Source organism: Myotis nattereri, assembly GCF_964212035.1.
Source record: "Myotis nattereri genome assembly, chromosome: 1".
NCBI lineage: Eukaryota > Metazoa > Chordata > Mammalia > Chiroptera > Vespertilionidae > Myotis > Myotis nattereri.
The window spans coordinates 40994406-41008385 of record NC_138075.1 but is presented as its reverse complement, the minus strand read 5'-3'; the positions used below and the strand labels follow the sequence as shown (position 1 = coordinate 41008385).

Here is a 13980-nt window from a genome sequence, read left to right as displayed (position 1 = left end):
CAGCCTCCCTGACTATGCTTAAGGCTTTCACATCCAAGCTCCAGGGTCTTGCTCTCTCCTTGAGTCTGTCCATCATAACAGGCACTGAGCCTAAAAATTAGCTTCTTGGAGCCAAGGCAGTATCTACTTGCTCATGTACTATGAACCCTGGCATCCCACTCAAATTCCACACACAAAGCTAGTTCCTCTCCTAGGGCATGAAGTGATAACTAAAGAAATAAATCACACTTATCACAGCACCCTTGCCTCTCTGTTGCAGCCAAGTCAAAGGCTGGGAGGAAAGGCATGTTTTTCTCCTAGTCACCAACCAGAGTGAGGAAGCTCTAAGTGGAGTTTCCTATCTTTTGGTTTTCAGATCCATGCTAAGAACTGCAGTTAAATATCAGCTACTAGCCAAAACCGGTTTGGCTCAGTGGATAGAGCGTAGGCCTACAGACTGAAGGGTCCCAGGTTCGATTCCGGTCAAGGGCGTGTACCTGGGTTGCGGGCACATCTCCAGTGGGGGATGTGCAGGAGGCAGCTGATCGATGTTTCTCTCTCATCGATGTTTCTGACTCTCGGTCTCTCTTCCTTCCTCTCTGTGGAAAATAAATAAAATATATTTAAAAAAAAATATCAGCTACTAGAACAGCCTTCCTAAAACCACATGAGGACCCTGACAATTGCATTGTACTGAGCACTTTTTGTGTGTCTGCGCTTTAAATGTTATCCCTGTGCCTCAAAGGAGCCAAGCTGGCGGGCTAGGTGTCATATTTTGAGAGGTTGAGTCCCTCAGGTCACACGGGCAGCGAGCAGCAGAACTAGGATTTGAACCCATCCACCGGATGACAGCACCAGATTCTTACCCATACGCCTCCCATATCATGCACACACCGCCACTGTGACTCACGGCAAGCAAGGCCAATGTCTCCCTTGGTTTTCCCTGCAGCCACTTCCCTGAGACCTGGCCGAACTCAGGAGGAGAAGCCAAGACAGATGGACTTTATAAGTAGAAGATCCGGGTTCCAGGTGCAGCTGTGCCCCTTCCTAGCGTGTCGCCTTGGGCAGATCACTTAACCTTCCAGAATCTCTGTTTCCTCGCCTATGCCGTGCAGGTCAGTGCTCGCTGGTGCACAGATCCAGAAGAGAATTCCAGCTCAGGCTTCGTGTTAAGCAGATGTTAGTTACCACACCCCTTCCCGAACCCTCTAATTCAAACACTAGGTGGTGGCCCTTCCTCAGCCTCCTCACTGCCCTCCTCTTCAGCGTTCCTCTCCGCCACCTCCGCCGCCGCCTCCTCCGACACCCCTCCTCCCCAGTAGCTGCTGCTTCGTTTCCCCTCATTTCAGTAGTTTTCTGGACTCCTAGGAAGGACTGGCCGGGGTGCTCACAGCTTTCCTCCTTCCCATTCGGCTCTCGGCAGGAGTCTGTCCTCCCGCAGGACCCGGAGCATCGGGACCCAGCGCTGCGCTCTCGGCTGCTCCGCGCGCCCTCACCGCCCGTGCCCGGTGCGCAGCTGGCCGCGCGTCCCGCCCCTCGGAGGGGTGTGCCCCGAGAGAGTTTAGATAGGAGGTGCCTGCTGGGCACACCCGGCAGCCCACGGAGCTTCCTCTGCGGCGCACGCGGAGCGGCCAGGATCTGCTCAGCCCCGGACGCGGGGGCCCCGGCCCTCCCGCCGCCTCCACGCCGCCCGCCATGAAGCCGTCGTTCCTCCGCTGCCAAAACACCACCTCGGTGGAGAAGGGCTACTCCGCGACCATGGGCTGGGTGCTCTTCAGCGCGGGCCTCCTGGGCAACCTGCTGGCGCTGGGGCTGCTGGCGCGCTCCGGGCTGTCGTCCTGCTCGCTGCGCCCGCCGCGCCCGCCGCCTTCGGTCTTCTACGTGCTGGTGTGCGGCCTGACGGTCACCGACCTGCTGGGCAAGTCCCTCTTGAGCCCCTTCGTGCTGGCGGCCTACGCGCAGAACCGGAGCCTGTGGGGGCTGGTGCCCCCGCCGGGCAGCTCTCTGTGCCAAGCCTTCGCCTTCTTCATGTCCTTCTTCGGCCTCGCCTCGACGCTGCAGCTCCTGGCCATGGCCCTGGAGTGCTGGCTCTCCCTGGGGCACCCCTTCTTCTACCGACGGCACATCACCCTGCGCCGGGGCGCGCTGGTGGCGCCCGTGGTGGGCGCCTTCTGCCTGGCTTTCTGCGCGCTGCCCTTCGCGGGCTTCGGCAAGTTCGTGCAGTACTGCCCGGGGACCTGGTGCTTCATCCAGATGGGGCACGAGGAGCGCTCGCCGTCGGTGCTGGGCTACTCGGTGCTCTACGCCAGCCTCCTGGCGCTGCTGGTCCTCGCCATCGTGCTGTGCAACCTGAGCGCCATGCGCAGCCTCTACTCCATGCACCGGCGGCTGCGGCGGCGCCGGCGTTCGCTCACCCGGGACCGCGTGGAGCCCGGCGCCGGCGAGAGGGTGGCGTCCCCGCCGCCCCTGGAGGAGCTGGATCACCTCCTGCTGCTGGCCCTCATGACCGTGCTCTTCACCTTGTGCTTCCTGCCTCTAATTGTGAGTCGCTCCTCGCCGAGGCCGCGGGTGCCGGAGCGCGGAGGGCTGCGGGCGCGGGTGCGGGGCCGGGAGGGTGGAGCGCGCTCGACGCGGCGCCAGAGACGCTGTGCCCCGGGCCGGGAGGGCTGGTTGCTGAGCTCCCCACATCGGGTTCCCTCCCTCCACTGCCCCAGGACACAGGACCAGTTTGTTGAGTGAGAAGAGGGAAAGTCAGAGAAAGCCGGGGAAAGACCGAGTCCCTGGGTGGCCCGGGGCCCCGCGAAACCTCTCCGGTTGGCAGAACCCTTTCCTCTCTGCTTCCCTCTGGGAAGGTAGGAGTTATTTCTGCGACTACAAACTTCCACAGGGGTCCTCTCCTGCTTCCGGGTGACTAACGTTTGATTTCGTTAGACCTGCCCATGCTTGTAATGGCATCCGTAGTGATCGAATGGGATCTGGGAGTTCTGCTCCCGGGTTTTGGCGTGGAAAGGGAATCGGAGAAGGTGTGATTGTGGTGTGCAGAGGCGAGTGGCTGAAAGCATAGGGTTAGTTTTTCCGAACTCCTGCGTAAGCTTAGAGGAGCCCGGTGCTGTGTCTGGTGCTGCCGCCCGTGGGTCGGGGTGACTGAGGCGGAGAGGCTGTTGGGAAAGTACTCTTCAGTCACTGGTGTCATTTTGACAACCTGTCTGGACAGGTTGGTTTTCTTTCTGTCTTGGCAACCGAGGTGACAGGAAAGCCATTATCTCTGGTTTCAATTAACTAAAGGGGGTGGGGGTGGAGATTGAAGGTATTTCCTCCTGGGGTCCCGCCAAGACACCTGAGAGTGTGGCTGAAGCTTGAGAAAACCTTTTCAGTGTCGCTCCTCCCCACAGGCCGCCCCTCGCCCCCACTCCCACCGCTGTACTTGTTCAACATGAGCAACATTTAAACAGATGTTCTGCCAATTCAATGCCTTTGGAGTTCTTGAGACTTCTGTGAATAGGAAAGTTACATTTCTTGTAGCAACGTAGCAATTTTGGATGTTACTTTCAAGGGTGGATGAAAGTGACATATGATGTGATTTTCCCTTAAGTGAAGGCTTTAAGGAGTGTGTGTGTGTGTGTGTGTGGGGGGGGGTGTCTATAGCTTCATCATGCAGAGTTAGGATCAGAGCGCCCCAAATAAGTCAATAAATCTGTAGCTATATAAATAGATATGGATATAGGTGTAGATATTTAGCAGTGGTTCTCAAATTTCACCAGGCTCCGAATCATCAGCAGGACTTTTTAAAAACATAGCGAGCTGGACTCCATTCCCCAGAGTTTCTGAGTCAGACGTTTTTGAAGAATTCTCATTCTTGGCGAGTTCCCAGGCGAGGTGGGAGCTGCTGATCCAGGGATCACATTTGGAGAACCACACTCTGAAGTAGGACTTGGCCAACCACAGCCCACAGGCCAAGTCCATCCTGCCCACTGTTTCTGTACAGCCATGAGATTAAGAATAGTTTTTACAAATGAACACTTGCAACCAATTTGATGATAGGACACACGAACTCTGAACTCCCAGTTAAGCCAAACATTATTCCAAGAAAAAACGATTCTTATTATTCTCCTTAGTAGACATGTATTACCAAAAAAAAAATAATAATTATACTTAATTATTATTACAGTAGAGGCTGGGTGCTCGAATTCATGCATGGCTGGGGTCCAGGCGGTTGGCCAGCAGCCCCACCCCCTGGTTGAACTCCCCAAGGAACTCCCCGTGGAGGGAACAATTTGCATAGTACCCTTTTATTATATAGGATTTTTAATTTCATTAATAAAAGTTGTAGGACATGTGTCTTCTCTCATCATATAAGTACCCACCGAATATTCACTATTTGCTTTTTATCCTGTAAAATAGAAAATATTTACTGTCCAGCTCTTAATAGAACATGTTTGCAGACCCCCTTCCTCTAAGCAACAGTCTTATTTACTTATGCTGTGATAAAAGCAGACAATAGCCAAGTGCCTGGCTATTATAACCTGAGCTTGAGTGCTTTAGGTAGAACAATGCCGAAAGCAGCATAACACAGTGAAAGAACATCATATCCGGATTATCTCCAAGGGAAGTTAAGTGACTCATATGGGATTGCGAGGATTGATGGGAATAGTGGATTTGAAAATGATTTCCTAAAGCGTGTGTAAAATTCCAAAGATATGCAATGCAGACAGCATTCTCCACAGGAACTATCATTTTCTGGAAAGGGTAGGAAATCCGCATCAGACACAGGTGTGATTAAGGTGCATTCCTAACTAGCTATGACAGCAGCTTAGTTACCTTTCTAACCACAATTTCTCTCAGACAAGGATAACCATACTTGCTCTGTAAGATAGCTATAAAGATCTGAAGATATATATATATTTCCATAATATACATATACACACTTTGAATAATTATAAAGGCAGTGTTGTTAAAATACATTCAAAATTGAGCTATCAGCTATTAAAGTGTGGATACATTTTGGGGGGAAACCCTGTATATATAGCACCTACCCAGGTACCTGGCCTAAAAAATTAGTGTCACTATTATCCCTAATTATTATTATTTCCACTTATTATTGCCTGCTGGCCATAGAACGTTAAGAAATATGGTCGCTGGATGGACATGGAGAGCATTATGCTAAGTGAAATAAGCCAGTCGGAGAAAGATAAATATCACATGCTCTCACTCATTTGTGGAATATAATGAACAACATAAACTGGTGAACAAAAATAGATCCAGAGACAGAGAAGCATTGAACAGACCATCAAACTTCAGAAGGAAGGTGGGGGGCGGGGGGTAAGAGATCAACCAAAGGACTTGTATGCATGCATATGAGCATAACCAATGGACACAGACACTAGGGGTGTGAGGGCATGTGCTAGGGGGCAGGGGTGGCGGGGAGGGGTCAAAGGGGGGAAAAGGAGACATATGTAATACTTTAAACAATAAAGAAAAAAATAATAAAATGGATAAAACAAACAAACAAAAAAGAAATATGGTCTCCTCAGGAGACAGCATTATATTCTAAGGTAATGGTTCTCAAACTTGTTTTAGTCCAAGGACCCCTTTTTACTCTTAAAAATTACTAAGGACCCAAAGAGCTTTCATTTATGTGGATTATATGTATCAGTATTTCTCATGTTAGCAATTAAAAATAAGAAAAATTTTAAAATATGATTTCAAAACAAGTTAACAAAATGTACTTCTTGTATTTTTGCAAAGATGCAAGGAGAAAGCTGGGATTTCAAAAATGATTAAGTGAATGATAAAGATAGCAGGTAAAACAGAAAAACAAAAGCATGTTAAGAGCACAGAGGTATGGAGAACAGTCTCTGAAAATGCACAGTTGTGTTTCTTAAACCAACTACCTTAGAAAGCTCTAGAAAACACAAGAATACACCAGCAGATATTCCATTAGCCCTGGCAATGGAATGGATGTCATCATACATCAGGTAGCCTCCATAAAACTCACTGTGTACCTCTGAGAGGATGAAAGGCAAAAAGGCAAACCATGTCTTTTTTATGAAGATAGTGTTGACCCTGCAGACACACTGAAAGGGCATTAGAGACCCCCACACTTTGCAAATCGCTCTTCAAGGAATGGATCTAGGGGAAGGGGGGAAACTTTAAGAAACACTTGTATTCATAGCATAAGTATTGCATTTCATTAAGCTGATGAAAAGCGTGTTGGAATATGCTTTTTAAAATTAACTTTGCTGTGATGCTGAACTAGAGCATGATACTTAACGAGGTTGAATTTTCAAATTTCCAGTTTGATACAGTAGGAAGAAAGTGAGCAAATACATAGCTTTAGAGGCCGTTTTCAGCACATTCTCTAACGTGGGTAACATATTCTCATCAAAATTACATTTATCTTAGAAAACCACAATGTACTGGAGGCTGGTAAGGAGCAGCGGTGGGTGAGCGAGGGTGTTCATGTGTAAGTTAGAGGTAATAATTGAGAGGTCTAGCAGCCACGTGAAGATAAGTCATTGCCTATATCCCAGTCCGTGGAGTCAGAAAAGCGGTGGAGGACATCCTGCGTGTATTGAGATAACAACGCCTGTGTGTGTTTCATTTTGATGCAGAAAGAAGGGGCAGGATGCTCTTTCCACAGGAGGCTCTTAGAGGCATGTAAGGATTGGTAGGCAGGAATCGGGCCCAGGGGAAAGAGTCAGGAGTGGATTTAAAGGGCTAGAGCAGAGGGCAGAGTATTGTGATGGGTGGACTGGATAGAAGAGGGCCTTAGAATCAAGAGAGCTCTTGAGAACGGAAATATCCCGCTAAGATAGGTCTCCAGAGTTGGCAATAGCAACATTTCCTCCAGGACTTCTAAATCCAACAGAGGGCGCTTTTCTCACACCGATTCTCTGTGTAAATTGACCTACTTAAAAAATGCCAGGTGTATATTCTGAGGTTATTCAGTATTTTAGCCTCTCTTATAGAAGCAGTTTATAAAGTATGTTCTAGAGCAGTGATGGAAAACCTTTTGAGCTCGGCGTGTCAGCATTTTGAAAAACCCTAACTTAACTCTGGTGCCATGTCACATATAGAAATTTTTTGATATTTGCAACCATAGTCAAACAAAGACTTGTATTTTTGATATTTATTTTATATATTTAAATGCCATTTAACAAAGAAAAATCAACCAAAAAAAATGAGCTCGCGTGTCACCTCTGACACGCGTGTCATAGGTTCGCCATCACTGTTCTAGAGAATACTTTTGATGGACAGAGATTTTTCAAAAGTCGAAATTGTGTTCAAATTGATAATTTGTAAGAATTAATAGAATGTGTACTTTGATCACTGCCATAAATGAAGTTGTCATATTGTTAGTAAACTAAAAAGTTAAAAATAAATTATATTAAATTAAAAGTCCAGGTACATATCAATACACTTCTATTAAAAATCAGGTGACTTGAAAATACAATTTACCTAATAATATGCAATAGGATTAACTTGGACAAATACTGCTTAAAAATAAAATAATTTGTTTTAATTATATAAGTACCATTCATTTACCAAGGTCCCAGCTAGTCTAGTATTTTCAAATACTTGGGATTACGTTTTGCTGCACTACACTTCGAGGAGAAAGGAACAGATGTAAAGATGGACTCATGTAAGCGTTTGCTTTTTAAATCAACCAAATTGCATAGCCTGTTGTCAGCCATTTATCCATCCAGCACATGTCTGTTACCTACAACAGTTAATATACTGTAAGTCATTGTGGAGATATAAAATGAGAAAAACATCACATTTGCCCACACAAGCTATAATACCGGGATGGGTGGGAGTAATTAGGCCCATAAGGGAGTTTAGAGAAGGAAAAGGTCCTCTCCTAGTTGATAAAATAATAACAATAATAGCTAATTATCGAGTTCCCATTATAAGCTAGGACTTGTTGTCAAGGTTTTACTCATACCATGTTATTCAAATTTCCTGACAATCCTGGAAGGTAAGTACAAGAATTCCCGCTGTGTAGCTGAGGAGACGGAATAACTTACCCGAAGTCACACAGCCAATGAGGGGGCTCCAACCAGGAGACTCCGGCTCGGAAGTTGGTGTGCGTGGCCACTACTTCACTGGGACTCCCTGAAGCAGGTGATATTTGCGGTTGGTCCTGAGAGGCAATAGGATTTGGGCAAGCCATCAGTTTCCACTTCTAAAATGGAGATAATGGTTGTACTTCCTTCATGGGATTGTTATGAGGATGAAATGATGTTTTCCAAGTAAAATGCTTAGAACAGGGCCTGGGGACATGGGCATTAGCTATTATTGTCACTATTAGTATTATTAAGGCCTGATGATGCGAGAGGTCTTCCCGTCACGGTATATCTTCCTGAGTGTACTAGATGGGAGTGGCTGAGGCCACCAAAATGCTCTGTAGAGAGAGAGCAAAAAAGTAAGGAAACAATGATGGGAAAACACATCCTCTCCAGCAGATGTCCCTTGATTGCCCTAAGTGGGTGTGGTCTGTGCACTTATTCATGTCTCCTCCCACCAATGTTGAGTTAGCCTATTTCCTGTCCCATTAGGGCCCATTTTGTCCCATTATGGATTTAGAATCTCAGTAGGCACAGTGAGTATAATAGCATCACGAAAAAGTGGCTGGCCTCCAGCGGAGAGGGAGGTAGTGGTAGTGCTGGGCTAGGCAGCAGTGTTGGCTGAATGGCAGGAAAAGCCCTTCAGCAGTTTGCAGGCTCTGAGGGGGCCACAGAGACCTCAGAGAGGATCGAGGCAGTAGGAGTGGCTGGGCACAGGTAAGTAGGCTTATATTTCTATGTGTGTGTTTTTTCCCTAGTGTGAAAAGAGGATGTTGACCTCGGAAAGGTAACCATCTATGCTAAGTAATTAACATGAGTTGGCCAGGTCCTTTTGCAGGTCTCCTGTCTTTCTTTGGAGTATTTCCTGTCTCTTCACAGCCCCTCGACCAGTGGTTCTCAACCTTGGCTGCATGTTAGAATCCACCTGGGAACCTTTTTAAAATTCTGATTTCTGGGCCTCATCCTCCAGAAATTCTGTCTTTGTTACTAATGTTGTGGCCCCACCCCATAACAAAGAAACAGAATTTCCAGAGGATGAGGCCCAGAAATCAGGATTTTAAAAAGATTCCCAGGTGATTCTAATGTGCAGCCAACGTTGAGAACCGCTGCCCTAGACGCTGCTATTTCATTGATGTCTCCGTACGTGTGACATGTCACAAGGGTGACTTACTTCTGAATTGACTAATAAGAGAGGATAGGGCCCTGGCCGGTTTGGCTCAGAGAATAGAGCCTCAGCCTGCAGACGGAAGGGTCTCGGGTTCAATTCTAGTCAAAGGCATGTGTTGTGGGCTCGATCCCAGTAGGGGGCGTTGCAGGAGGCAGCCGACCAATGATTCTCTCTCATCCTTGATGTTTCTATCCCTCCCTTTCCCTTCCTTTCTGAAATCAATAAAAATATAGGTTTGTTTGTTTTTTTAAAAAAGAGAGGATAGGAAGTAGGCAGAAGAAAGAAAGGAGAACTGAAGGGAATATGGGAGGAGAACCTCAGTATTGATGGACGTGTTTGTAAAAGATTCAGTGGACTGGATTAGTCCCACCTCAGCTCCTCCTCTGCTGGGCCAGGCAGGGACCTAGAAACTCCCATGCTCACAGCAGGTAGAACAGCCTCTAGGGCAGTGGTTCTCAACCTGTGGGTCGAGACCCCTTTGGGGGTCGAACGACCCTTTCACAGGGGTCGCCTAAGACCATCGGAAAACACATATATAATTACATATTGTTTTTGTGATTAATCACTATGGTTTAATTATGTTCAATTTGTAACAATGACATTGGGGGTCACCACCACATGAGGAACTGTATTAAAGGGTGGCGGCATTAGGAAGGTGGAGCACCACTGCTCTCGGGACTTAGACCGGGACTCCCAGGAGTCCCCCCTTCCACGGAGCCTCCCATGTTGGCTCTGCACCGTCCAGGCTCCTCACTTGCACCCATCAGCTGCAGTGAATTTTCCCCAAATGCATATTCCAAGCCGAGCTGCCATATTCTTACAGAAAAGTGCTGTATCCTGATTGAAATAAGTGGATGTATTGCTGCCATCAGCCTTTCAACATTATAATGGATATATTTTCCCTTTAACACAGTATCGTGCTTACTATGGAGCATTTAAAGCTGTCACCAAGAAAAGCAGAACTTCTGAAGAAGCCGGAGACCTCAGTGCCTTGCGTTTTATATCTGTGATCTCAATTGTGGACCCTTGGATTTTCATCATTTTCAGGACATCAGCATTTCGAATGTTTTTTCACAAGATTTTCATAAGGCCGCTTACGTATAGAAACAGGCACATCAGTGCCTGCCAAACTCAGATGGAAAGTCTTACAGCCTCCGGTAAGCTGAGGAACGTATCCCATTTACCATCAAAGAACCATGCTAACAACATTTCCATTTAAACCCTCCGAAGTTATCTCCCATAACAAAACATCTAAATGTGTTTTCAAAAGTATTTGGTATCTTAACAAGGCATTCTTACTCTAGTATATACTTGAACCAGTTAGGTACATTTTCTTTTTCATTTCAAGGTATTACTAGTGACTAGATTTTAAATGTTGTGAACAATGTTAAAAGTTTTAAAGCAATGACATTAATTGTTCCAACATTTGTATTTGGTGTCCCTCGTTTTCTAGAGAGGCCTTGAGACGGCTGGGTCTACACCCAGTAGAAACACCACTGTTTACAGTTATGTGATGGGTATTCTTAAAATTCCTTATTCATTTCTAGTGAAGCCTGCTTTTTTTATTGTGTATCACAATTACCCATTTATTATTATTTTTCCAACTGATCTAAGTATGTCTGAATTATAGATGTTCCTCAGAGAAATGCGATGGGAAATACAGCCAAGTCAGGGGTTTGGAGAGGCGAAGCTATAAATAAGTAGGTTTAAGGCAAGATGTGACTATGCCCACTACCCAGAGAAAATTAATGTTTATCGTTTGAAGTGCAGTTTCCGGTGTATTGAAGCAGGGATATCAGTAGGAATCAAAATTTGGGAATGGCTACAAAATACTGTTTCAATTTTTGGTACCTGCATTTTATAGTTTTATCATATTAATGGATGTTGGGGAGGAAGGATTTATGCTTCTTTGAAAGCAGTGATGTGAGAATTTCCAGAGAGCCGAGCAGAGCTGAGCCATGTTTACTCCCTGTGGTTGTGTGAAGCCACAGGGCATTCAGCAGAGCGAAAAGCCCGCCCAGGACTCAGTCAACCTCAGCTGAGGGTGGTGGCAGGGACCTTAACATCTACCTATTGACAGCCGTATTCTGCTCTTTGTGGAAACAGTAAGATCTTGTGGAGGTTCCGGAGAGCTCTGCACTTTTAAAACGAGCAGGATGGGCTCAGATGGAGCACAGCTGAGCACTTTAATTGTCCATTAAATGTTTACAAAGGTTAGCAACACTATGAAAAAGGAACAAGAGGGGAAGATACGCTGCAGCTGTTAAACTAAACAAGCACACAGGTAAAAGCTTTTACCTTTGGTGAAAAAAACAGATGGGGGACATTCGGGCATTTTCAGCATCTCCAGAGTCCCTTGGTACCTTGACACACGCAGACTCTGAGATGGAGAGCCGGCTGCCCTTGAACAGACCCGAGACGCCGGGTCAGCCATCCCTTCCAAAGACAAGAGCATTGGACTTATTGCCAACAGAGCAGCAACCCCACTTTGCACCTTTGGTTTATATCAATGATGATATTAACCTGGATACACGTGTGTGTATATATGTGTGTGTGTGTGTGTGTGTGTGTGTGTGTGTGTGTGTAGCAACACTGTGAAATGGCCAATTAGGAATACCTGAATTATAATTTTGGGAGTATGATGGGGTGAAAAATGCAGTCATTTTCAAAGTTTAATTTTCATTTGTATATTTAATATGTGAGTACATACGTGTTTTATTGTGGAGGAAGTGAAGTTTTTTGTGTTCGCCTTTTGGAAGCTGTGTTGTGATCATTGTCAAGGTCACCTGAAAAGGTCACAGATGAATCAATAAACATCTTTATAATATTTTGCAGAGGAAATTACTTTTCTTCTAAAAAAGAAAGAGGTTTTGTTTTCTTTTTTGAATAAACAATTCCAGGAGTACTTCTTTCTTTAGCAGTTTAATGGGCTGTTTTACCAGCATTTATCCTTTCTCTACAAAATGGAGATAAGCTACCCTGATGATGTTCATGTTAAGTTAAAAATCAACACTTCCTTGATCTTCATTGATTTAGTCATTGACACGTACATTGTACCAGGGTTAGTGCTGAGGAAAAGAACACATTTGACTCAGAGCTGGCCGAGGAGCCATGGGGGACACAGGCTCCTACAATTACAGTAGAGGGTAGAAATCCCAATAGCGAATGTGCACACAAAGCTGTTAGAAGAGGAGGCCTTGACTAGGGGGGACGTGAAGCATTGTCAGAGCTTTCAGTGAGAAGATGCTAAGGCAAGAATCGAAAATGAGTAGGAATTTTGACTCCAGTTCAAAACTGGACAACGGACACAAAGCTGTGATTTACATAAGAGGCGATACATATGGTTAATAAATGTAGAAAAATGTCCTGCCTAATCAGAAAAGTGTGAAATTAAAATCAAATTCTCAAGGACCAAACGAAGTATGACTCTCAATAACAGAGGCTCTGATGAAGTAAGAGCAACACGAATATTGCCCTGGTGAGTTTGTCAGTGTGTCCACCTTTTCTTGATAGCAACCTGACAGTATAGATCAAGAGCCTAAAAGTGTTCTTTTCTACTGTTCCGGTCACCCCAACTTAGAATTCTCTCCCAGAAAACTATCAGAGGGGTGGGCACAGTTATGTACAAAACCTCATTTACAATAGTTAAGATTTGGAAACAGCCTAAGTGCCATCAGCAGATGAGTGGATTAAAAAACTGTGGTACATCTACACAATGGAATACTATGCTGCCACAAAAAAGAAAGAACTCTTACTGTTTGCAACAACATGGATAGACCTGGAGAGCATTATGCTAAATAAAATAAGCCAGTCAGAGAAAGATAAGTATCACATGATCTCACTCACTTGTGGAATATAATGAACAACAAAACTCTTCTTTGTAGCATTATACCTAGTAGCACGAAAAATGAAAAGGAACCCATCTAAATGGCCAAAGCAAGGGTTAAACAAACTCTTTAGAAATATACACACACACAAACATATATGAACGTTATACAGCCATTAAAGAATGCTTTCAACTCATTTATGAAAAATGAGAAGAAAGCTTGTAGTGCAATAGTAGGTGAAACATAAAAGCATGTTACAAACTGAATATGATCCATAAAAGTACATATGTAGAAAATACCTTGAACAAAATAAATGAAAGTGTGAACCAGTTACCTTTTTTTATGAATATATTTTACATAATTCTTTGTATTTTTCCAGGTATAAAAATAAATCCATATTTCTTTTACATGAAATTATTTTTCCTCCCTCCGACCTCCCCCCTAAAATTAATTTTTAAAAGAATGAATAGAAATGGGCCGAGCAAACAAAGGGGAAAAGGCACAAAGGGAAGCTCTCCAGTCTAAGGAATGGTGTGTGCAAAGCCACAGAGGCATAAAGGAAAAGGCCGTATCCAGGCTCCGTTAGTAACTCCATTGGCAGGGATTTGGGATTATGAGCAAAGGAGGCTGGCAAAGAAGCTGAAAAAAGAGGCAAGTTTCCCATGATAAAGGGTGTTAGGTGCAGCAGGGAAGGGCTGCAGCTCTGTGAGGCCTGGACACTCACCGCAGACTTTGAAGCCAGGGTGCAAGCAGAATGGAGGTTGCGGAAGATCATACTGGTGGCCCGGACTGTGGACAGGGCAGGTGGGGGCGCCAGATGGGTGGACGTAGGTGTGCTGCGCCCTGTGCAGCTATGTGCAGTCAGGGGACTAGACCAGGGCGCTGACTAAAGAAGTGAGTGGACCCAAGGACAGCCCTGGTCCTGCTTTCCTGGCTGTGG

The 13980-nt window shown here is 45.6% G+C and overlaps 1 protein-coding gene across 1 annotated transcript; it reads left to right on the top strand.

Moving 5' to 3' along the window:
- Positions 1–1633: 1633 nt before the first annotated feature.
- Positions 1634–10432, top strand: PTGDR (prostaglandin D2 receptor; the record flags this gene model as incomplete). Its single annotated transcript, XM_081107364.1, has 2 exons — positions 1634–2520; positions 10127–10432. Exons 1-2 carry the CDS (start codon positions 1675–1677, stop codon positions 10430–10432), a joined length of 1152 nt encoding a protein of 383 aa, XP_080963490.1. The 5' UTR covers positions 1634–1674.
- Positions 10433–13980: the final 3548 nt, after the last annotated feature.